The 24,433-nt window shown below is 39.2% G+C and overlaps 1 protein-coding gene across 3 annotated transcripts in view; it reads right to left on the reverse strand.

Moving 5' to 3' along the window:
* The window catches only part of SENP6 (SUMO specific peptidase 6), a 107,543-nt gene that overhangs the window by 25,329 nt on the left and 57,781 nt on the right, over nucleotides 1–24,433 (reverse strand). For 2 of the 3 annotated variants that reach the window (XM_089530897.1, XM_089530896.1), the window contains 10 exons: nucleotides 23,494–23,661; nucleotides 21,539–21,572; nucleotides 19,040–19,225; nucleotides 17,253–17,479; nucleotides 16,168–16,250; nucleotides 15,970–16,086; nucleotides 13,990–14,112; nucleotides 8,002–8,094; nucleotides 6,577–7,010; nucleotides 4,681–4,784 (listed from right to left, as the gene is read on the reverse strand). In XM_089530897.1, coding sequence (XP_089387023.1) covers nucleotides 4,681–4,784; nucleotides 6,577–7,010; nucleotides 8,002–8,094; nucleotides 13,990–14,112; nucleotides 15,970–16,086; nucleotides 16,168–16,250; nucleotides 17,253–17,479; nucleotides 19,040–19,225; nucleotides 21,539–21,572; nucleotides 23,494–23,661 — 1,569 coding nt within the window. The remainder of the gene's footprint in view (nucleotides 1–4,680; nucleotides 4,785–6,576; nucleotides 7,011–8,001; nucleotides 8,095–13,989; nucleotides 14,113–15,969; nucleotides 16,087–16,167; nucleotides 16,251–17,252; nucleotides 17,480–19,039; nucleotides 19,226–21,538; nucleotides 21,573–23,493; nucleotides 23,662–24,433) is intronic. The other variant, XM_089530898.1, reaches the window with a different exon arrangement.

Consider the following 24,433-nt stretch of genomic DNA (forward strand, 5'->3'; position numbering starts at 1 on the left):
AACATCAGGCTAAAAATTATAGTTTCTCAATGAGAGGTGATTCTGACAGCAGATACAATATTCTTTATAGTGGAGTTTTCCTACTGAATCATGAAACTAATACACAATACATCACTATTAGAAGATTAGCTTGGTGTCCAGAGTAAACTCCAGAGAATCAGATCCAACAAAAGTGTCAAAGGGTTAAAAGCAATGAGAATATGTGTGTTTAATTAATGCTATACACTGTCTTTCTGAAATTGGACGCCTGGAAGATGTTATTGCCTGGTGATGGTAAGAATATTAATATTTTGGTAACTGCTAGACAGGTTTGTTTTGTTCTGAGTTTAGAGTGTCATATAAACATAGTTAATAGTTGATAGTATCATGCAATATGAATATTGATGAAACATCAAAAGGGGGGAATGTGGTGGAAATATTCCTTGTTGAAATAAAAAGCTATAGAAAAATGGAGTTACCTTTGTCAGCCAGAGAGATAGTTTTTAAATAAAGGCTTGGAGTTACTAGAGCAAAGGAATAGTGAGTGCATCTTGACCTGAATGGAAGCTGGCACCAGTAAGAAAGACATAACATAAACTACTGAGATAAGGACATCCAGAAGCAAGGTTAGGAAGGAAGGCCACTGAATTCCTACAGGAGGGGTAAAGAGTGATGATGCAGTTTTAATGTATGCATGTATTTCTGTTCTGATTGTAAGAATTCTATATGTTTAAATTGTAATTCGCCAATCAGGTGTATTGAAGAAGCTCCTTTGTCTTGAATAATATAAAAAGAGCCATTTTGTCTTGTTCGGGGTTCTCAGCTTTTGGAACTTGAATTCCACTGAGTTCAATGTTTTCCTTTGTCGACAACTGGAAATAAACTTATGGATTTTCAATTATTAGGTCCTCTTGCTGATCCTTTTGTTCTGCAAAAACCTAGAAATCTAAGTATCCTGAAATTTCTATTACAGTATCAGGGGTCCCTCAAGGAGCCATTCTGTCTCCCATGCTTTTCAACATTTACATGAAACCGCTGGGAGAGATCATCCGGAGACATGGGGCGCGGGGTTATCAGTACGCTGATGACACCCAAATAGTCTTCTCTATGTCTCCGACTGATGCAGTGACCGGGAATGGCATCTCTCCTCTCGTGGCCTGTCGGTAATGGGCTGGATGAGGAAAAACCGACTCAGTCTGAATCCAGAGTAAACGGAGGTACTCGTGATAGGTTCCCCCGGTCCGGGGATGGCAGTGGTTCCACCTGTCCTGAACGGGATCACGCTTCCCGTGAAGGACTCGGTACGCAGTCTGGGGGTGCTCCTTGACTCGTCCCTCCACCTTACAGCTCAGGTGGATGCGACGGTCAGGAGCACCTGTTATCAGCTTCAGCTGATCCACCAACAGCGTCCCTTCCTAGACCGGGGACACCTTGAAACAGTAGTACATGCTCTGGTAACCTCTCGTTTGGACTTCTGCAATGCGCTCTACATGGGGCAGCCCTTGTACCATACCCAGAAGCTACAATTAGTGCAAAATATGGCGGCCAGGCTGGTTGCTGGCACGTCCAGAGCCAGCCATATAACACCAGTGCTTAAGGATCTGCACTGGCTGCCTATTCGCTTCCGGGCGCAATACAAGGTGCTGGTTATAACCTATAAAGCCCTAAATGGCTTGGGCCCAGGATACCTTGAGGACCGCCTCTCCCCATACAATCCGCCCCACTCTCTCAGGACATCTGGGCAGCAGCTATTGAGGGTCCCAGGGGCTAGGCTAGCCTCCACATCTAGGAGAGCCTTTACCATCTCGGTCCCGACCCTCTGGAATTTGCTGCCCAATGAGCTCTGCTCGGCCACCTCCCTGGCCCAGTTTAAAAAGGGGCTAAAAACCTTTCTGTTTAGGTCTGCATTCCCTGATAGTTGCCCCAATTAGTTCTTCCCCACCCCAAGCCAACAGTGGCAAGTTGGTTTTGATTGTTTTGATGTTGATGTATTTTAACCTTAACTGTATGTATGTATATGTATATTGAGGACTGTTTTGTAATGTTTTATGATGTTGTACACCGCCCTGATTGCACAGAAGGGCGGTATAGAAATAAATTTTTTATTATTATTATAAGGTTGTAAGCATAGCAGCTAAACATCCTTTAAAAAAGAGAAAAAGCCAAGTTCAGAGAAATGTGCTGGAGAAAAAGAATGTTAACTACTTATACTTTTGCTGGACTATATCTTCCAAATAAGTCATTTTATCCTTGTATAGGAAGATTCCAACCAAATCCAGTATGCAGTTTTGTCACTGATAGTTCTACCTAAATCAATCCTTGTAAAAAAAAATCAGGAAATAATTTTAATACATATGAATAGATCTATCTAGAGAAATGGAACCTGGCAGCTAAAATTTACCTATCATATAATGACCAGAAAGAATGCTAAATTGGGAGGGGGGAGGCAGAAAAGATCATAGTTACCCACTTTGCAGTGATCTCAGGTCCAAAACAGAGGGGCCAAAAGGACTGGCTTTGGGCCTTCAGGTGAAAATCCACTCCTTGCTGGCAGCCCATTTGGGACCGTGACAGTGGCCCGCTTTCAGAGCGAGTCGTCCAGTTGCCAAAGTCCCAGCCAATCATGGGGCGATTGCAGGCAGAGTGGCCAGAGGCCACTTCTGCATACCCATCTGCTTCTCTCCTCAGTTGTCAATGAAGTAATGAAAGGGGGCATCCCTAAATAAATAAGAACCTGAACCAATTGTGAGAGCAAACCAAAACTCTGTGGTCACATTTGGGCAGAATACACAGCACTACCACCTAGTCAACAGCACTGCCTTCAGTTCTGAAAACATAACACAAAAGGTATAAGAAAGACTAGAAAAAACCCTGTGAGATATTCTAAGCACATATAAAGAGACCGCATAGATGCATGGCAACAAAAACTAAGCTATCTTGCCATTTGGGAGCCAAAGAAAGCACTACAGAATAGTTAATACTCTGCTCCATTGTAGCTCTGGATGAACTACAAGGATAGAGTTTCCTTCACAACCATGTTACTTATTATTATTAACCTTTATTTATAAAGCGCTGTAAATTTACACAGCACTGTACATACAATCTTTTTGTGGAGAAAGAATCTACAGGCCTTGGCAGTGGCCTGGATCTGGGGAATAAACGACAGAGAAGAGTCAAAAATGAAGCCAAGACTGTGGGCATGATGAACCGGTTGAATAGAAGTGTCGTCGACAGAAACAGAAAAGGAATATTGAAGGGTGGGTTTAGGTGGAAAGACAAGAAGCTCAGTCTTAGACATGTTGAGCTTCAAGCGCCGAAGCCACATCCAATGAGAGATGGCAGTCAGACAAGAAACAACTTGCTGTTCAAGCCCCGTCGAAAGGTCTGGGGTGGAGAGATACAGCTGAGTGTCAGCAGCGTACAGATGATAGGAGAAACCAAAAGAACTGATGAGTTTACCTAGAGACAGTGTGTATAGAGAGAACAGAAGGGGACCCAAGACAGAGCCCTGGGGAACTCTAACAGATAGGGGAACAGAGGATGAAGTCTGACCACCCGTGACCACTGCAAAAGATCTATCTGACAAGTAAGATTTAAACCAGTCGAGAGCAGTCGGAGAACCCAAGGTCAGAAAGTAAATCAACCAGGAGACAGCGATCCACAGTGTCGAAGGCCACAGACAAACCAAGAAAATGAGAATAGAGGCCATTCACCTTGGCCCGCAAGAGATCGTTTGAGATCTTGATGAGGGATGTCTCTGTAGAGTGCCGTGGGCAGAAGCCAGACTGGAAAGGGTCCAGGATCGAGTTGGCTTCTCAGACACCCCCTAGCATTGTTTTTTAAAAGGCTGATAGGTCCCTCTATGGAAAAATTACTGCCTTGTATCCATTCTCACCATGCTCACATATAAAGCTTGTGAAAAGGGGGGAAAAGGAACAATCAGGACGAATTTTTATTACTCTGCCAAAGTCTTTGAATGAAAGCACCCTGTCAGTAACTGCTGAAATTAAGATGCTATCTGGCCTCTATACCAAACTGCAAGACTTGAAGAACGGACGATAAAAGCAGAGGAGGAACAGTATTTACTTGCTAGCAAGCAATGAGTGTCCTAAACTTATTTATAATAAAGTCCTAAATTCTGCTAAACAAACAAAAATTCATGCTTTCACAGCATGGAGATAAAGAAACACCTACGGATACAGCTTGCCTTCTAGTGGATGAAATTGGAAATTAACTGTGACTTGCTATCCACACAAGATTGTGCTCATTTCTACTGCTGTGCAAAGAAGCTGATCCTTGTGGCACTGGAGAACAAGTATAATTTTTACACATCATCAAGCAGGTATGAGCAACACATAAACACCAGTTAAAGTATGCTTCGATTTCCCAGTGCAAAATGATACAGACATGAAAATGTAGTAAAATATCAGAATCCCACTGAAGCAATGACTACTAGGTTGGTGGAGGCACAGAATACTTGCAGTACAGTTTCCTATATGTGTACATTAAGACACTTTCAACTTCTTAAATGCCAAAATGAAAATGACATTGAGTACCTTAAAAACACAATTATAAGATGTTAAAAAGTGTTAAACAGGCTAGCTCCTCCCCTTGCTCTCACTGGGCTTTTTGAACAGTTAAAACAGTTCAGTTTAACCCTAAAATATTAGTTATTAATGTAATGCTGTTTAAATGTGTTACCTGGTTATCCTGATCTTCAGAAAAATCTATGAGCTCATCTTCATTTATTTTACTGCTGTCAGCTGAGTCTTCACTATAGTTTAGCTTGATTTTCTGTAGACCATCTGTATTGTCAATAAAGATTAGTAAAATTAAAAAACAAAAATAGCAAGATATCAGTTTCCTTCTCTTAGATGGCTGACCTTACAGGGTTAGACGAGCACCATCTGCCCGGGTTTGGGGTTAGAGTTTTCCTTCTCCTAGGATGGTTGCCATAAGGCTAGAGAGCCCATCCTGCCCTTTGGTGCTCTTGGCCAGACCCTTCAGTTTTGACCTGTCTGGCATGAGAGGCCTTACCGGTAGCTATTATACCACCACCAACATAGCTCACAACTTCATTAGGGTACGCAAGCCTCTCCCCCACGACAAGGGGGTGTCAATGGAAAGGACAAGATATCACAGATATATTATATTATATTATATATCCTCTCCCACATAGAAAGCAAATAGCAAAAGCATTGTTGTATGCTTTCAAATTGTTCCTGATTTATGGCAACCTTAAGGCAAACCTATCATGGGCTTTCCTTGGTAAGATTTGTTCAGAGGGGGTTGACCTTTGCCTTCCTCTGAGGCTGAGTGTGACTCGTACAAGGGCACCCAGTGGGTTTCCATGGCTGAGTGGGGGTTTGAAACCTGGTCTCCAGAGTCATAGTCCAATGCTCAATTCACTACACCACACAGAATACCTGAGAATAACTGTTCAAATGAATTAATTCCCCACAAAAAGATTTTAGATCACGGCTGGCATCGTGTTCTTGTAAGATCATAAACTGGGCTTAAGATCTATAACTTGGGGGGATTCACTTTTACAGTCATTGCTGACTGAGCATGACCCCTCTCAAAGCCTACCTTTTCAGCCTAGCAGAGCCCCAATTGAAGGGTTCTTGAGGTGCTCCAGATCTCTCCCTAACTACCTACCCTCATCTTTCTCCAAAAGCTTGTACCCAAGGCAGCTAACAAGATAAAAGAAATAAACTCTCATTGTGAACCAAATGAAATGGTTTTATATACCTCTGAAGAAAAATGTATAAAAACCAAAGCAAGGAAATGGCAGAATCAATTTAGCAAAATGCTTTAAACTAAGGCCACTTTAAACTTAGAACACTGTATCATCTATTCTAACTGGCAACTGTTTTCTAAACTGGGAAAAGCAACAGCGGTGATGGAGGGTAAGGTCCAGTTCTGGTCCACAAGGCTGAAAAAGCTTAAAATGCAACCTGGAAGTGATCAGAAATCATTTCTCATTTGCACTCTGTAGGGACTGAACCTTCTCCATGAAGAGTATAAGTAATCGACTAGCATCTCTCTGTGAGGACAGGCACAGTGCAGGAAAACAAAAATTAAAACTGTGAACAGTATGTTTTTGGACTATACTTTCCAATGGTGGTTGAGGATTCTGGGAATTGAGGTCCAAAAAGGAACTTACCAAACTCCAGCAAAGACTATTTTTACAACTTCAAAAGAGGCACATTTTAAATACCATTGTTTCTTTTACAAATTTAAATATTTTTAGAACAGCAACCTAATTATAATCCTCTGTATATTTAAGTGTGACAAACTGCATCATGCATCACAAAAAAACAAAAACTGCTCTATTTCAGATTTTTTTTAAAAAAAAAAATGCAGTTACACTATCTTCTTCCTGTAGTAGTCTCAGAACAGTTTATATATGGCTCTTACATTTCTAATATTTTTTCAAGATGCAACTCTGGCTACACTTCCTCTAGCAGTTTAAAACAGTTTATATAAGGTTTCCAGCATTTCCCTTTTGAGCACTGATTAGATCCAGTGCCACATAATTTCAAAGATCATTTATAAAGAAAAAGCCACAAAAATACAGTAGACAGAAGTACACACCAGTAGCATGGACATGAGTTTTATGTTCACACTGTACGCCATTTGTCTCTGAAGTCCTATAGTCCTGTTTATGACATACAGGTTCCATAGTTCTCGATTCTTCTGTTGTGTTGTGTAACTGATTTAGTTTTTTAAAACCACCTTTCAAAGAAGAATTTCTTTTGCAATACAGTGACTCACTTTCCTCAGCTTCTGTACTTGGGTCAGTTAAAGCTGCGATATGCTTCTTGCTCAGCACTTTCTTTGTTACTGCTGCAGGTGAGGACTGGTGTAACAGATCTGAATCACTAGGTAAAGGAGATGAAATGCTTCCATCTTGATCTAAGGAGGAAGATTTAACCTGTGCAGATGCATTTTCCTGGTAGCACGGATTGGCCTCATATATTGGTTTCTGTAAACCTGGAAAACAGATGACAGCCAAAAACCAATGTGCCCTGCAATAAAAACACACAAAACAAACGGATAATTCCAAAGCTACATTCAATAATGTATTATCATATTAAGCACAGAAGCCACAATTTTTAGGAAGTCTACTCGGAGGGGGGGCTGTCAGTGCCTCCTTCCTCTTAGCTGCAGCTCAGAGTTGGAATATGCTAACTTGACTCTGCACAACTAAGGCATACAAAAAATGTAGGCAGAGATGAAAGCCCATGTATCTCGGTCTTTCTGCCCCAGATCCAAAGCAAAATGAATAACTGAAGATGAAGCTGTTTTATCTCTCTATCTAGAGTGCCATGCTCACAGTATTTATCAGACAGAAAGGCAGGTTTGCTTGCTATGGTCTCCCCATCTAGCTAAGCTGGAAGTGAAAAGCAAAGGCAGGCTGTCTTGCTTTTCTTGCTTACATGACAGAGCTTGAAGGACTCCTCTGGCACATGGCTTTATTTCGCCTCCTCAAGCTCAGAACCAACAATAGAGGCAGGGACTTTTCTGTGCCCAGCAAACAAAGAGCAAAACAAATTCCAGGTTAGAGTAAGAGTTGAATCCTCTTTGCACTTTATCCTCTCTCCACTTTAATTCCTAGATTGGAAGAAGACTTCAGCTCATCCTACTCCAGAAAGCCAACCTCCTGTCTTAAAAAGACTGCAAAACCCTGATTAAGCTTCCAGTACATACCTCACTACTTTGTTTTTAAAAATCTGGCTCTTGAACTTCTTTGGCCACATTTAAGACAAATGACAATACAAGCTAACTTTGGTTTGCCCAAAGTACAAATTGAAAACTTAAAAATTTCCTCTCACATACACGAAAAAGGTAGAAAAGAAAGAGTACACACACATGCATTGTCATGTTTTGTTGCAACATGTGAAAGCAGCTAATAAATAACATGAAAGGGGAAACCAGGATTCTTTGAAGTCTCCACTACATGAGATTCAACAGAAATGAAATTCCAGTGCTACATACAGTGGTTCAGGTCCTACTTACGCTTCATTAAGGGGGACAAAAATAAAATCTTTTTCAAAGATATCAACATGTCGGGTCCATGTTTTCACTCGACCGTGCCGTTTCTGCTGGATTCTGTAAACACAATGATAGGAAATAAAATGAATGAATTTTATAATACTTGGTATTTACAAGACAATTTATTCTCTTCTTCTACAAGAGGTGAATTATCCTCAGTCTTGTGGCAACCATTATTTGAAGGATAGGCTAGGCTGACCCCTTTCCTCCTTTCCTTTCATTAATAAGTAAGAACATTTTTATTCAGGCAAACTTTTTAAAATCATGACAGGGTAGGTTTTATATGAGGTGTCTGATTTAGTCATGTTTTTAACTTTTGTGTATTTTTAATATTAATTTTATACTGTTTTAACTGAATTATTTCAATTGTTTTCAATTTTTTGTTAGAAAGTTTTTAATGCGTTGTTATCTTGTGAGCTGCCTTGAGTCCCTTTTTGGGAGAAAGGCAGCATAAAAATTAAATCAATAAATACATATATAAGTAAGACATTTAGGAATTATCTTGTATCTGGCTTAGACAGTAACATTTTTTTAAACATTTAAAATGAGCAGCCACATAGACATACTAGCTTTAGCTTTCAGTTGTTTCCTTATATATCAAACCAGTCATTATCATCAGCATAATGTCATTGTGGCTGGCATCCTGTCAGTAGGTTATGCCACCATCAACCACTTTATGATCACATCAAGTTGAAAAGCTCCATTGTGCAATGTTTATATACTCCATCCGAGACTATTGTGCAAGAGGAGACAGAAGTGTGGAAACTGTGCTACTACATCTGGGGAAGATGGCAGGCTGAAGCTATCACACTTTGTGGGGCTTCATGGAGGCTTTTAAGCAACTGAAGATACACTTGGTAATTTATCTTCCTGGATCAAGGAAAGATCAAAAGACTCTATTACCAAGCAGTTGTTATGGAAACCACAAGAAGCGATTAGCAAAATTGCACACAGGGGGCTGGAATTCATCATCATGCCTGACTGCCATCTGCAATGCCTGAAGAGACTGAAGAGATCAACAGTTGACGGTGGAAAGCAGCTCTTTATGGACACTGGACCCGAAATATTTGCTTTCTTTATTTAATACCTAGTGTCTTGCCAAGAAACCCCTGTGACAGGTTCACTTTAGGGTCACGGTAAGTCAGAAATGACTTAGGACACACTACTACTATTCCTACTACTAATACAGTACTACTGCCATTTGCAATTTTGCTTTTAACATTTAGATTTTTAAAAAACCTGGGAATCAGCTGGGATACTTTTGCCTTCAGCAAACTGCCTAATTTTAAAAGAGAGGCTTGGTTAACATTTCATTTTGGTTGTGTTCTTTATCAGAAAAAAAGCTTAAATAGAATCAGAAATAACAAGCTTGAAATGATCAAAAGGTTAGCAACAACACTATTTGAAAATCTACTGATTTCGTTTTATACTGGATTTAATTAATTGGGATTTATTAAGTTTGGATTATAAAATAGAGATGCTGTGAGAAACTGGATTTGACAAAAGGAGGTACTGGATTCGTAAAGCTAAAGGTAAAGTTTCCCCTTGAAATGAATGTCTAGTCACAACTGACTATAGAGGGCAGTGCTCATCTTCGTTACTAAGCCGAAGAGCCAGGGTTGTCAAAGACAACTCCTATGGTCATATGGCCAACTCCATTCTCGATCCCTTTCAGTCTGGCTTCCGCCCACGGCACTCTACAGAGACAGCCCTCACCAAGATCTCAAACGATCTTTTACTGGCCAAGGCAAATGGCCTTTACTCTGTTGTCATCCTTCTTGATCTGTCTGCAGCCTCTGACACTGTTGATCACTCTCTTCTAGTTAATATACTTTCTGACCTTGGGTTCTCAGACTCTGTTCTCAACTGGTTTCGATCTTATTTGTCTGGCAGATCTTTTGCAGTGTTTGCTGGCGGTCAGACTTCTTCTCCTGTTCCCTTATCTGTTGGAGTTCCCCAGGGCTCTGTTCTGGGTCCCCTTCTGTTTTCTCTCTACACACTGTCCTTAGGTAAACTCATTAGCTCTTTTGGTTTTTCCTACCATCTGTATGCCGATGACACCCAGTTGTATCTTTCCACCCCCGACCTTTCTCCAAGGCTTGAACAGCAAGTTTCATCATGTCTCACAGCTGTCTCGCAGTGGATGCGCCATCGGCGTTTGAAGCTCAACATGTCCAAGACGGAGCTTCTTGTCTTTCTTCCTAAGCCCACCCTTCCACACTCCTTTTCTGTCTCTGTGGACAACATTTCTATTCAACCAGTCCAGCAAGCCCGCAGTCTTGGTTTCATCTTGGATTCTTCTCTGTCGTGTATCCCTCAGATCCACAGCCAAGGCTTGTCGATTCTTTTTGTACAATATTGCTAAAATCCGACCATATCTCTCCACCTCTACTGCCAAGATCCTGGTCCATGCCCTAGTGATCTCACGACTCGATTACTGTAACGTCCTCCTGGCTGGGCTTCCTCTTTCTCACCTCCGTCCTTTAATCTCTGTCCAGCATTCAGCTGCACGCATTATCACATCTGCCCACCGCTCTGACCACATCTCTCCTGTCTTGGCATCCCTTCACTGGCTCCCCCTCCCTTTCCGTATTCAGTACAAGCTCCTGCTGTCGATGTTTAAAGCCCTCCATGGGCTGGCCCCTCCTTACTTATCAGACCTTCTTTCTCCTCACCTTCCCACCAGGGCCCTCCGTTCTGGTAGTCGAGGTCTGCTGTCCCAGCCCAGGATTTCCTCTGCCCCATCTCGGATTCGCCCCTTTTCACTCGCTGTCCCTCACTCCTGGAACCTTCTTCCCCCGCGAGCAAGGGCCATCACTTCTTTAACCAGCTTCAAAACAGAGTTGAAGACCATCCTGTTCAGAGAAGCGTTCCCAGGCATTGCATAATTGTCGCTTGCTATTTGATGTTCTTTTGATGCCTGTTTTATCGAACCATTTCCTGTATTGCTATGTACTTTATATGTATTAGCCTACTAGCCCCACCACCTTTCCCTTCTCCTTTTATGTCATGTCTTTTTAGATTGTAAGCCTGAGGGCAGGGAACCGTCTAATTAAAAAGATTGTATGTACAGCGCTGTGTAAATTTACAGCGCTTTATAAATAAAGGTTAATAATAATAATAATAAATGTGGCCACCATGACTGCATAGAATGCTGTTACCTTCCCACAGAAGTGGTACCTATTTACCTACTTGCATTTGCATCCTTTCAAAGTGCTATGTTGGCAGATGTTGGAAATAGTGACAAGAGCTAACTCTGTCACACGGTGCCTGGGCCTTGAACTGCCAACCTTCAGACTGTCAGAACTGGCATCTTAACCGCTAAACCATCGTGTCCTTTACTGGACTGGACAATTTAAAAAAACACTTCATAAGATTGGCTCTTGCTTACCGGGTGCTTCAGTTTTGGATCTGGAGAAAAATCTGTGCTTCAAAAAAGGATGGGTGGCACCTCTTGGAGGCCAGCATAGTCACCTTTTTTTTGGCTCCTGTTTACTGGGTGCTTCATATAAAAAAAATGCTAAGATGTCATATAACCCGTTGATAATGAGATCAGGAAATAAAATGACACTGAATGTTTTGGAGAATCTTAGTAGTACAGAGTGGAAAAGGTGAACCAATTGTTCCAGGATTTTGATGCTGAGACATGTATATGTGGCAAGATATATTGTCACAGGATGGAAAGGAAAAGAAAGATGATTTTGTGCTACTGATATCAGATGAGGAATCTAAAATTAAATGTTTGGAGAGAGATGCAGGAGGCTGCACAATGTTGACGTTGGGTGAAGAAGATGTTTCCTGTAAGCAGGTGAATCAAGATCAGTATGGCAGAATATTAGAAGTACATGTCATATGCGGGTGCGATATATATGCAGCTTTCATGCATACAGTGAAAGCTGTGCTGGAAGAAGCGGCACCATGTGCCAGAAAGAATAATGACCTGTATTCTGTGGTATGCGCACTGCCACGGGCATGAGCCCCGTTGTCTTTAATGGGGGTCGAGCATAGGTGGAATTTTCCTTGCGTGGTGTGTGTGTGTTCCAGAACGGATCCACTATGTAAGGGAAGGGACCATTGTATACAAATTATGAATGACAAAGTTGAAACTGTAATGGGATGAGACTAGGGAAGATACTGGCAACTGGTCATTAAGGAGGCTGAGAGCAATTGGGGGACAGTTATGGAAAATTGTACCAAAGGTAATGTTAACTGTGAGGGGTTTGCCTCAATTCCTATTTTGTCAATTTTTTGCAGGGGAGGGGGGAAGACTGGTGTCAAGATTAAGGTTTAAAATAGTTTAAATAAGGTTTATGGTTTAAATGTGGCTGACATGGGATTGATTTATGCATTAATCTTCATGAGAAGATTAACCAACATGATACTGCTTGATTTAAAAAGAGAAAGAGAAAATATGTTTTTCTTTTATGAAGCATATCAAGTTTTGAGGTCATGGTATGAAAAAAACCTGGAGCTATAAAATGTGGATAGTAGATTTGCCTAATGGTTAATTTTTATTTTTAAATATTAAATTTTAGGGAAGCAAAGATAGTCAATGATGAAGCCTATTATTTGGACTTAGAAGAGTGGAGAAACATTTTGTTTAAATGGAATCCATTATTATTATTATTATTATTATTGGACAGATATCGGGGAAAGCTAACTTTGTATTGACTCTTTGTAATGCAATTATTTATAATGGTGATTTTTACTTTATGTCTGTACTAATTCAACATTGATAAGACTATAGAAAGAAGTGTATTTTTGTCTTTTTAGATGGAGAAGGCTTAATTAGGATTAAGAAAGAACACCTGAGGAAAAAATAGAAAGTCACTTTTATTTCTTATTGTTATTCTTTATTTCTCTATTGTTTATTCTTGCTTTCATTTCTCTTTTTTCATTTATGTTAGACTCCTTTTTTCTATTATTCTTTTATTCTGTATTGTTTGTGTTGTGAGCCTTCAACTCGTTTCTGACTTATGGTGACCCCAAGGTGAACCTATCCTGGGATTTTCTTGGCAAGATTTGTTCCGAAGTTTTGCCACTGCCTTTTCCTGAGACTGAGAATGGAACTTGTTCAAGGTCACCCAGTGGGTTTTTCATGGCTGAACTGGGAATCAAACCCTGATCTCCAGAATCTTAATCCAACACTCAAACCACTATGCTACGCTGGCTCCCTTATTCTGTATTTTATAATTCAAATAATAATATTCTTTTTATAAAAAGAAGTGTGGTCATTTTGCAGTGTTTCTCAGTGTTCAACGCCACACCATACATGGTCTCCTAATGCACATCATTGCAATTCATTAGAAGGGCTGCATATTATATCAGAGATGTGGCTATGTCATTATAAAGTTATGCACTGTAGCCACTGATTTAGTCCTACATCTTTTTTGTTAATGTATATTACATAAACCTGTCAATATTGATCTTGTTCAGATATAACACTCAAATATGGTTTAGTGCTCTGCGAACTACCCGCAGCTTCTGCATTGCTTTTCCCAATACAGTTATAAGTCGGGGAGACCTTTGTTTCTATTTCCAATTAACAATGGACTGTTGTTTCTAGCAGTTGCTGAACTGCAATTCCCATCATCCCAGCCAGTACGGCCAAAGGCCAAGGATTATGTGATTAGTACATCAACAACATATGGTGATCCTCAATTAGAAAATGCTATTTCAGAAGGGAGGCGAACCATGATTGGAAGCCACAGCTCTGAAGATGACTTTCCCTGAACATAATAATAATAAAAACCACAGCTTCCCCAGGTTAAAATCAAAAAATTAACTTTGGATAATTAATGCACTTTTCAATTCCTTACAGCTGCAGAAAAGAGGTATTCATTCACTCAAAGCTCATTCACATGCACTCCATCTAAACAAAGCCACCTTCTTTATAAGGGATGGAAAAGATACTATTTAGAATTATACAGTAATAATCCTAATCAAACTTACGTAAGGGTTGAAGTTTCTTGAGGGTTTCTCCTCTCTCTTTGATTAAGGCGTTTATAGAAAAAAGAACTGAATACATGAATCCTATCAGCATCTTCTTGTTTCAATTTTTCAAGAACTAGATACCTTTAAAGGGAAGCAACATATTTAGGTTTGTATTTTCCACTAGCTTTAATTCTCTGGGGTTTTTTTTCCTGGAAAATATTCTAGAAAAGATTTTATTTTTTTCTTGACAAGCCTGCCACATGCTGGCTATCCCATTCAGACCAAAAGAGCTTATGAAAAGGGTACAGAATTTCACACCAAATTAAGATCAAGAAAACCATAATGAGCTTCAAATTAAATTTATACAGACTAAAAGGTAAAGGCAGTCCCTCGATGTGAATGTCTAGTTGTAACCAACTCTAGGGGGTGCTGTTCATCTCTGTTTCTAGACCGAAGAGCCAGCGTTGTTTGAGGACTGCTCTGGTGGTCATGTGGCCAGCATGACTGCACTGAACGCTATTACCTTTCCACTGAAGTGGTGTCTATTTATCTACTTGCATTTCCATGCTTTCCAACTGCTAGGCTGGCAGAAGCTGGGACTAGCGACAGGAGCTCACCCCATCATGCAGCACTCATGCCTCGAATTGCCAACCTTCTAATCTTCCGATAGTCAGACCTGGCATCTTAACCACTAAGCCACCGCATGCTATATAGACTACCTTATATGAATTACTATAAAGCTGATGCAGACAATTTTGAGGGGGCTTTTTTGTAGGGTTTTTTTTTTTTTTTTTGGCATAACACAGTAAAAAAAAGTTTAAACTTTATTGAGAGACCATTAGAAAAGAGAATTATTCATCATAACCCAAGCGGAAAAACATGCATTGTGCAGACTTTAGAACTACTGCCATAAATAGAAGGCCAGTTTCAACTTCACCACACCCTTCTTCTTCTGTAATATCTAATATACCCTATATCCAAATCATCACATCTCTGTTTTACATCATTAATAAGGGGTCATGGAAATGCACAGTAATGCTATCAAGAAAGGGGAAGACATGCAATATTATACAAGGAGTAGGAAGATGGGATTTGATTTATACCTCCACTTGATTAGCAAGATTCCATGGATTCAACTAACAACAGAAATAAAGTGCCTTCCCATCACCCTAAATTATACTGTAGAAGCCAAGTGTAAAAGGGACAGAATGAAAATATCTTTGGGGTTTCATAGGAAGAATTAGCTTCCAAGATTGGTAAAAGACTTTTTAAACAACCACAATTAATCCTATCAAAGGAAAGTTAAATGCAAGTAGAGTTGAAACACAGGCTAATATAAAGATATGTAGCCATACTGGTTAATTGTGATTCTTGAAAAGAGTAAAAAGAGGGAGTTTAACTGATCATTCAACTAGTGTTTGCAAACAGATGTTCTAATGACTATATGATATATATTCCCATAAAATCCCATGAATTTTTGTCATGAATACAGTGAAATTTTGAAAGAAGTCTGAAAATCAGTAGGGAAAATGTGGCTTGTAGGCAGCACATACCTACACCCACATACACCTGTCTCCAACACCTACAGAACTATTGTAGGCATGTGAGGGCATTTTTCAAAATTGAAAGTGACTTCTACTCCGTTCCTGTTTAGCAAAAAGATAAAAGATTCTTAGGCCTGAAACAGCACTCCTGGGGGCACCGGCAAAAATTACCCCCACAGTCCTATTCAGATAGGAGCCTTTTATAACCCACAGAGCTGTGGAATTTGCATGCCCATAATCTCAATTATTTATTTAGTAATATTAGCTAGACCTAAATATTCCTGGAAGTGCTGTTTTTCATGCATCTGCTATTCATTTAGCATTCTATAAAAAATCATGCTTTTTGAGACAATGGACGAAGTGGAGATAATCTTTTAAGTCATTTTTCTCAGAATAGGAGGGGTTTCTCAATGATCATCAATTGCTTAAGTGAAACAGATTCCACACAACTTACTTTAAATAAAAATCAATGATTACATCGTTTAAAAATTCCCCTTCATTTAAACAATGGAGATCTTCATTAGTCACAGAAATACCACCCTTTGCCGGAGGAGGAGGATAAACGATCAACCTGCAATGAAAAATAAGTTGAATAAATTCAGAACTTGTATCATGTGGGCAAAAGTTACAACATGCAGAAAAGACTTCTTACTTTTCTATGGGACCAATGAAGACTGTTTGGGGCTCCCCGCTTTCATCATCATCAAAAAACTGGAACTGCAATGTATTTCGCAACTGCATTTTAGATTCAGAGAAAAATTAATATGTAATAGAAAAATCATAATGTCTCTTTCAAGACAAACAATATAGCATGCTCCTCTTTTTCTAGAAATATTTATTTAAAACCAACAGAATGCACAATCTATCACAGTGGGCTAGTGCAGACACAATAGTTTGTTCTATGTATTATGAAACACATTCCTCGTTTTTCTTCCCCCTCTTGTTTAAACTTCAGCTTTGGCACAGAAAAATCTGGTTTAAATTTAATTTACTAAGGTTTTGGACATAGCCATGCTAAAATGCTGAAAAGTGAAAATCCATGGCTTCCACTAGCCTGTGTCAACCAGAGTGGAAAGGACGTGTGCCAATGTGAGGAAGGATAGTGTCAGACAAAAAGTCCCAGCAGACAGACACACTCTCTCTTTGGAACTGGCAAGAAATTACTTGCTCCAAAGCTACCAGACCTTTTCAAGGTCTAGAGCTGGTGCAGATTTAGGGATAAAGATTTTTGTGCAGATACAACTACCCTCACCATCTGAATTACTCTCTGCTAAAGAAGAACTTCCTTCTCAACTAATCTTTTGATCTACAGGTTAGGACTCCATAATAAATCAGAATCAGATACTGATATCTAATATGGTTAGTAAACAGGTAGTAAATAAGAATTCATATTTGTGATATAAAAAAGAAATGTGGCTCAAACAAAACAAGGTTATTCCTAGCTTTGAAAACTCTGCTTTAGAAGGCCCAGAAAATAACCTCTGAAGCAGCCCAAATTTTCAGATAATGATAGCAAAACCATACTGTTAGCTGAAGTACCAAATGAACAATACGATAAATCAAATTTTAGATTTTAAAATATATTTCTACTTTTGCAGTTTTATAGTCTTATGTAAAAAAAGTTGACCCTCTCTTTTTTGTTGATAATTTTTTAACTAGAAAATATGAGCAACATATTTTTAAATAAAGATATCACAAATCATGTAACATATATCCAAATATTTTAAAAATTAGTACATGTTTTGTTTTGCCTTCTTTTTGACTGATGCCTCCTCTGGAAGTGTCTTCAAAGGATTTTGTGAAGGCCACAAGCCTACTGTTTGCTTCTTCAAAAGTAATTTTTACAAAAAAATTAGTAATATTGTTCCTGATCCCAATATCAGAGATTATTTTTTCAAATATTGAATTTGCATGATGATCCAGGCCTGTCTCAAATATTAAAATGATGTATTGTTCTTCTGGATCTATGAGGGGGAAAAAGAAAGTTTATTTTAACACCCAATGAAAGTATACACTGAAAGTACAAGCATTATGCAACTGAGATTCCTCAACTCAAGTCTGTATACTGTTTAGTAACTGTTTTGTTGTGTGCCTTCAAGTCATTTCCGACTTATGGCAACACTAAGGCAAACCTATCATGCAGTTTTCCTGGCAAGATTTGTTCAGAGGAGGCTTGTCATGGCCCTCCCCTGAGGCTGAGAGAGTATGACTTGCCCAAGGTCAGTGGGTTTCCATGGGCAAGCTGGAAATCAAATCCTGTTCTCCAGAGTCACAGTTCAAAACTCAAACCACTACGCCATGCTGGCTCTCTTAGTAATTAGGAATAAACAAATACATATTTTTGGCAAAAAGGTGTTCAACACATTAAAGATAGGAAATCTTCCTATAAAAAATGGCATCACAACAGTGATCATCAGGATGGGTGAGGAAAAGTGGCATATAGAAACTGTTAATGTTTTATGACAGAACAGTGCACATAATATAGTTTTCTACAGTACTCAGGTATCTCACATCTGAAGTCTAATATGAGGAAAAATGATCTGAGTCTCTCCCCCCACCATTTACTGGCTATGGTTATTAATATGCTGGTTTTCTCTCTGAAAATCCAACTGTCTTCTACAAAAATTCTGCTTTTTCAAAATAACTTGGTTATATCAAAGGATACAAAAAAGACCCCATTCACAGTTTCGTCAGAAGTTAGTCATGTCCTAAATCTAACAGAAAATATTTGCTGACAGAACTGTTTCTGTGACTGAAATTGGGAGGAGGGTAATATCTTTACCCCAATGCAGCACCCATATACCTGCTCCAATGGTTTTAAATGCCCCACTGTAGTTATTTTGCAGATGGTGTTGAGAACTGTGGGGTGGGATGGGGGAGAAAATTCTGTTGTGCTGACACTGAAGCCACTCTTTCTTTGTGGCTTTAAGAAAATAAGCAATGAATCAAGGTTTTAAGATAAGTTTGTTTCATTTTTTGGTTTCGGGAGATTTTTTTTTCCTTGCAGAGGAATGCAGAGGGGTTGTGGCGCTCCAAGGACTATTAAGGGGAGGCAATGCAACCTATTAACCAGTGGCAGTCCCCTCCCCCCGTGTCAAATATTGTATGTTGTATATGTTACTTCAGATGCACAACTGTATGCCTAACATCTGTTCATCAATCAGAAGATCTGGTTTAAACTGCAACTGCGAAATCTGTATATTTTTCTGGTTTAGCTAGGACTGTCCCAGAGATCATCCAATTAAAATCTAATCTGGAGCAGAATCTCGCTTTAGGCATTTCAAAACTTTATGCCTTGCCACTGACTGCCAGCTGGAAAGTAACAAATAGCTATAACCTTTTCATTTCCTTGAACACCTGACTGAAATGTGCAAATACAGTTGCACTTTTTGAAGGGATAAAGCTTATCAAATCTCACACAAATAGATCTAGAATGTTTTGTGCATGGTTTACTACTGCAAAAATATTTTCTACTACTGCTCATTGTTTAAAAAGTTGATTCATGTGGAAAATCGTTCACTTACTTGCTCCTTTACAATCATACCAGACATTATCTTTCTCTTTGTTCATCTTAAGATGGGATCTCAGGGTTTGGCAGGCTGCAGGTATAGTTTGCAGGAAAACTACTGGTAACTTGCGTACACCACACCATTCGCATTTTGTAAGTTCAGAGGTTTTTAATTGAATCTCCCTAGTATCATTTTCGGATTCTGGAAAATGGGGTGGGGGGTGGGGGGAACGTTCTTTCAGTCAATATTATTAAGATTTCTCTAGAACGTAACAGTTGAGAACATAACTGTTCTAAAACACAATAGATACAAACATAACATATGTATCTGCTGTAGATAAAATGACCCTGGTATCCATAGAAGCAACACCTGTGAGTATCTTCAACTAGCATGACAAGTTTCAATACCAAAACCCATTACATAAATCCATGATTAACATATCTTCAAAATCCTTTTCTAAGAAAAAAAATTAAAAGGAGAGAAAATTATGAAAACAATGAGCTCAACTTCTTTTTTAAAGAGTCAGGAACAGTTTACATAAATGAGATGAATTGAACTAAAACCCTCAAAACATCAAAATGCGTCAAACAGGGAGGGAAAAATTCTCTCTCCCACCTGCAGCAGGAGTACAAAGGGAGGGAAAGTACCATTCTGCAAGCAGAACTCAACTCACATGACAGTGGATCTTGCCCTATGAAATTAACTTGAGGTTTGGGGTCAAAAACAATGCATGACCAGATGTAGTGCAAAGAGTGTCTTTTGTTGCTTCCTGTTTGTCACTAATTTTAAATCTCACGACAGAAATCTACTGGCAAGTATCATCAAGGAAGATTTAACATTTGCCCCTCTTAAAAAAATTTAATATGTCCATCTGCCATCCTGAGAATGTGATATACCACACCATTCTAGAGGAGTGCAGTGAAGAAAAGAGAGTTAAAAAATCCTGTTGTATGAGTTCTCCTCACACATTTTTGGACCCATGACAGGATTTTCAATCCTTTGTCTGCCTCTGGTGTGTAAATCAGGGAAAAACATATTGTTTGAATGGGGAAATTGGTAAGTGGGAAGAAGAAATGTGCAATCCTCCCCTTACCTGCCCCCTTTTTCCTAACATCAAAAATACTTTCCCCTGTTTTTATATCAATCTAGAGAACCTAGCTGTGCAAAGGGAGAAAAAAAGTCATATGCAGCAAAGATCATGCCTTTTTAGAGAGACCATAAAGTGTCCACGTTGAAACAGTTCCACTCGCTGCCAGTATTTTCCCAGGCACAATTCAAAATACTAGTTATGACTATAAAGCCCTATATGGCTTGGATCCTGGCTATTTGGCAGACAATATTTCCCTATATGAGCCAACCTAAACTCTGAGATCATCAGGAGAGGTCCTTCTCTCAGTCGCCTCACCATCACCAGCAAGGTTGGTGGGGACATGAGAGAGGGCTTTCTTAGTGGCTGCCCCTAGACTCTGGAACTCCCTTCCCAGGGAATTTTTTACTGTAATTTTAAAATTACAAGCTGCTTTGAGGCCCAATTTCTGGAGAAAAGCACAATAAAAATAAACAAACCTACCACAGCCATAGCCCTGAGCAACAATGCGGTCCCCATAAATAAATACAACAAGGCACATTTCCTCTTGTCTTTAGAAAGATGAATAAAGCTCATTTGTAAGGCAAAGCATTAGGGGACTTTCTACTGTCCTATATTTCAAACATTTTATTAAAGTTAAAATACTATAGTGTGAACAATACTATAATGTGAAATTATTATTATGCTGTTATAGTACTTTGTGCTACAGTGCACCTGCGTCATACGTGGGTGCGTTTTACGCAGCTTTCAACATATGCTGAAAGCTGTGTGGGAGTGCGTGGGGTACAGCGTCCCATTAGAATGAATGGGGCATGTGCCCGTGGTGCACATGTGCCACAGTGCCAACACACGTACAAGCACCATTCATTTGAATGGGGCTTGAGCATGGACAGTATTTGACTTACAAGGGGGGGGGGGGGGCGGAACGGATCCCCTGCGTAAGCCAAGGGCAGACTGTATTTTAAATCATACTTCTGGATAGCACAGTGGTATATACAAGGGTGAGTGCTTTCATAAAGAAACATCAAGACATAAATTTGCTATTTTTCTTTTATAATTATTGTAAAGCAATTTACCCCAAGCAAAGGAAAATATATGAGGTAAAGTTCCTAGCATTTCAAGTTATCATCAGTCCTGTGTGCAGAATTATTGAGAAAACCAGAAAAGCAATTCCTAATTAGACTCTACTACTGCCCAAACTCTTTGCAGTGGAATGTTCCAATACCAGTTTCCTGCTGACTGGGCAAGGTGTAGAGACAAAAACAAAAAACAAAACACAGATGTAACATACTGTCATTTTGATATTATGATTTTTAATGATCTTACAATCAATCACACTGGAAGAGAATCGAAAGTACAGTAGCCACAGAACATCCTATTCAACAAATACAGGCACAACCAAATGGAGAAGGGAGAAAATTACTAACCTTCCAAATTGATCTTGATATAGTCTAGGCAAAACTGAAAAAAAAAAGATAATATAACACAATTTGTCAGTGACAGCCTTCCCAACCTATGCATTTTTTAATAAATAAAAAAATTTAGTGAAAATTTAGTGAAAATTGTGAGCACTGCTCAAAAACACCTAACACATAGGAAATCTGAGCCTGCAATTCCTTTAAAATAAACCAGCTGTGGTGAAACTAAGGTTCAGGGCAGTATTCATTGTGTTACATTTTGTATGTGATTAAGTGCATTTAGTGAATTTGACTGAGTAGCCACTCTTATTTGCATCTCCAGATTGTTGAATTACATACATAAACTGCATCTGCACTGCAGAAATTATCCAGTTTGGCACCACTTTAACTGCCACGACTCAATGCTATAAAACTGGGCGAACTGCAGTTTTATGAGACATTTAGCCTTCTCTGTACGAAAGCTGTGGTGTCACAAGAAGTTACCATTCCCAGAATTCCACAGCATTGAGCCATGACAGTTAAAGTGGTATCAAACTGGATTATTTCTGCAGTGTGGATTTTTTTTTTTATATACCGCTATTCCAAAGATCATAGCGGTGAACAGCAAGTAAGCTAATTAGCAAGTAAGCTAATTTGCCCCCAACAGTCTGGGTACTCATTTTAGCGACCTCGGAAGGATGCAAGCCTGAGTCGAGCTTGGGCCCTTTTGCTGGTCTTGAACTCGCAACCTTGTGGTTTTGAGTGAATGGCTGCAGTACAGGCATTTAACCACTGCGCCACCAGGGCTCCTCATAGGATGGCCTCATAGTCATCTTAATTCAATCTTCCCCTGATTATTTGGTTTTTCTCCTTTCTCTCCCCCAACTCTCTCTGACATAGGATATGACAGGTGATATGATACCCTGTTTAAGCATTTGATCGGGTGTCACATTGAGGAAGGAGCAAGTTTGCAATGGATGCAAGCTACAGGAAAAGAGACTCCACCTCAACATTAGGAGGAACTTCCTGACAGTAAGAGCTGTTCTGCAGTGGAACAGACTTCCTCAGAGTGTGATGGAGCTCCTTCTTTGGGGGTCTTTAAACAGAAGTTGGTTGTTAGAAGATGTGTGAAGGAGGAAAAGGATTAAGTAAGTGAGGAAGGTTAGAGTAGGTATGAATGAAGAGGGAGAGGAATGGGCCAATAGGAATGTGTGGTTAGTTAAACGAGTGAGGTAAGAAAGAAAATAGGAATGGGAAATTGCAGTGAAGAGGGCTAGAGATAGAAGGATTTAGAGAGCTGGATGTAGAATTTTAAGTAACTCCAAACAAGTGTTGATATACTATGTAACTTCTCAATGTGTTGATATGTTTGTATGATGGTGTATATGATTGTATGTGTTTGTCATTTCTTTTAAAATTCAATAAACTTTTTCTTAAAAAAAAAAAAGAAGTTGGATGCCCATCTATCAAGGATGCTTTGATTGAGAGTTCCTGCATGGCAGGGGGTTGGAATGAATGGCCCTTGTGGTCTCTTCCAACTCAATGATTCTATGAACATTATTTTACCATGTTTTTCAATTACTTTAACCTTCGTATTACTTATCTATCTGTGTCCTGCTCCCCTTCCATATCTCCTTCAGGCACCAGATTTTATACAGATTCCTCATTTACTGCTTTTGTCATTCTAGAGAACATATTTTTAGTTACTGCTGTTGTGGACTTCTCTACTCCAGAAATCTCTGTGTCTGACATCACCTTGTCTCTTTCAAATATTGCTACTTCCCACACCAGTAACTCCTTCCAAGACTCAATACAGTCCCCTAGAGGCATGGTCCCTCTTCATTTCTGATAGATATATCCATTTCTTAAATGCTTCATGTTTCACCTTCAGCTCTTTTCTACCTCCAATTTTCAGCTCATATCCCCTGCAATGCCTTCTTATAAAAGAGGAAGTGACAAAGCACAAAAATGATCATTTTACTTACAATTACAGGCTCCACGACCATTCTTCGCAGAGTTCCTATTCTTATGCTTCGACAATTTAGGATGACACTTTCAAAAGTGTTTTGATATTTTAAGGGTACCTCTGTTGCAATTTCTTGGGGAATAACTTTACGACGTTTTACTGGAGCACTGGGTACAACATTGCCAAACTGCAAAGTAATTATCACAGTCATCACTTAGCAAAACTTTTGTTATCTAAAAGTTATTTTTTAAAAGCTGGTGTTATCCTTAAGAAAAGGTGGAAGAGAACAGGTATTAAAAATACAATATATGCAAGTGAAGCTTTTAATGAAAATAAACCCAGGAAGCAATGAAAATAATGGAAATATGCAAGACACCTGGCAAATATTTGTAATTTGAAATCTGATCTAAATGTCTTCCTACCACATGCATTATTTGTCTATTTATTTAGGAAAAATAATTTGGTTAGTTGTAGCCAACAGTAAAGTCCCAGTCTGCTAACTCACATCCATACATTACTTTTGTATATTTCACGACAAAATATTCAAAAGTGAGGATATTGCTATAATTCAACTGACACAGATCAAGTGTTTCTTAAAGTACAGCTACCTTGCATACAGGAACTTCCGTGAACATTTTAAACCCCAGTATGTCTTTGTTACACTGCAGAACAGACAAGAAGATGGGAAGCCTGTGCAACCAGAGGATGAATCAATCTAAGTATACTGTAGATTCTTTAAAATGTTCCACTTACTTAAGTAGGAACATGTTTGCCCCAAACTAGAGTTTATTCTGTGCCTGCCTCCCAACCTCAGGATGAGAGTTAACTTCAGTCTAAAGTAAATAAACAAACAAAGGAACAAGTTTGATACAATTAATCCATAGGGAATTCTGTTTTTTTAACAAAGACTGCCATCTTGTTGTTAACTTTGACTTATGGGGACCCTATGAATGAGAGAC

This window comes from Sceloporus occidentalis, unplaced genomic scaffold (genome assembly GCF_023333645.1).
Source record: "Sceloporus occidentalis isolate IW3139 unplaced genomic scaffold, rSceOcc1.0.p SCAF_6, whole genome shotgun sequence".
NCBI classification, from domain to species: Eukaryota; Metazoa; Chordata; class Lepidosauria; order Squamata; family Phrynosomatidae; genus Sceloporus; species Sceloporus occidentalis.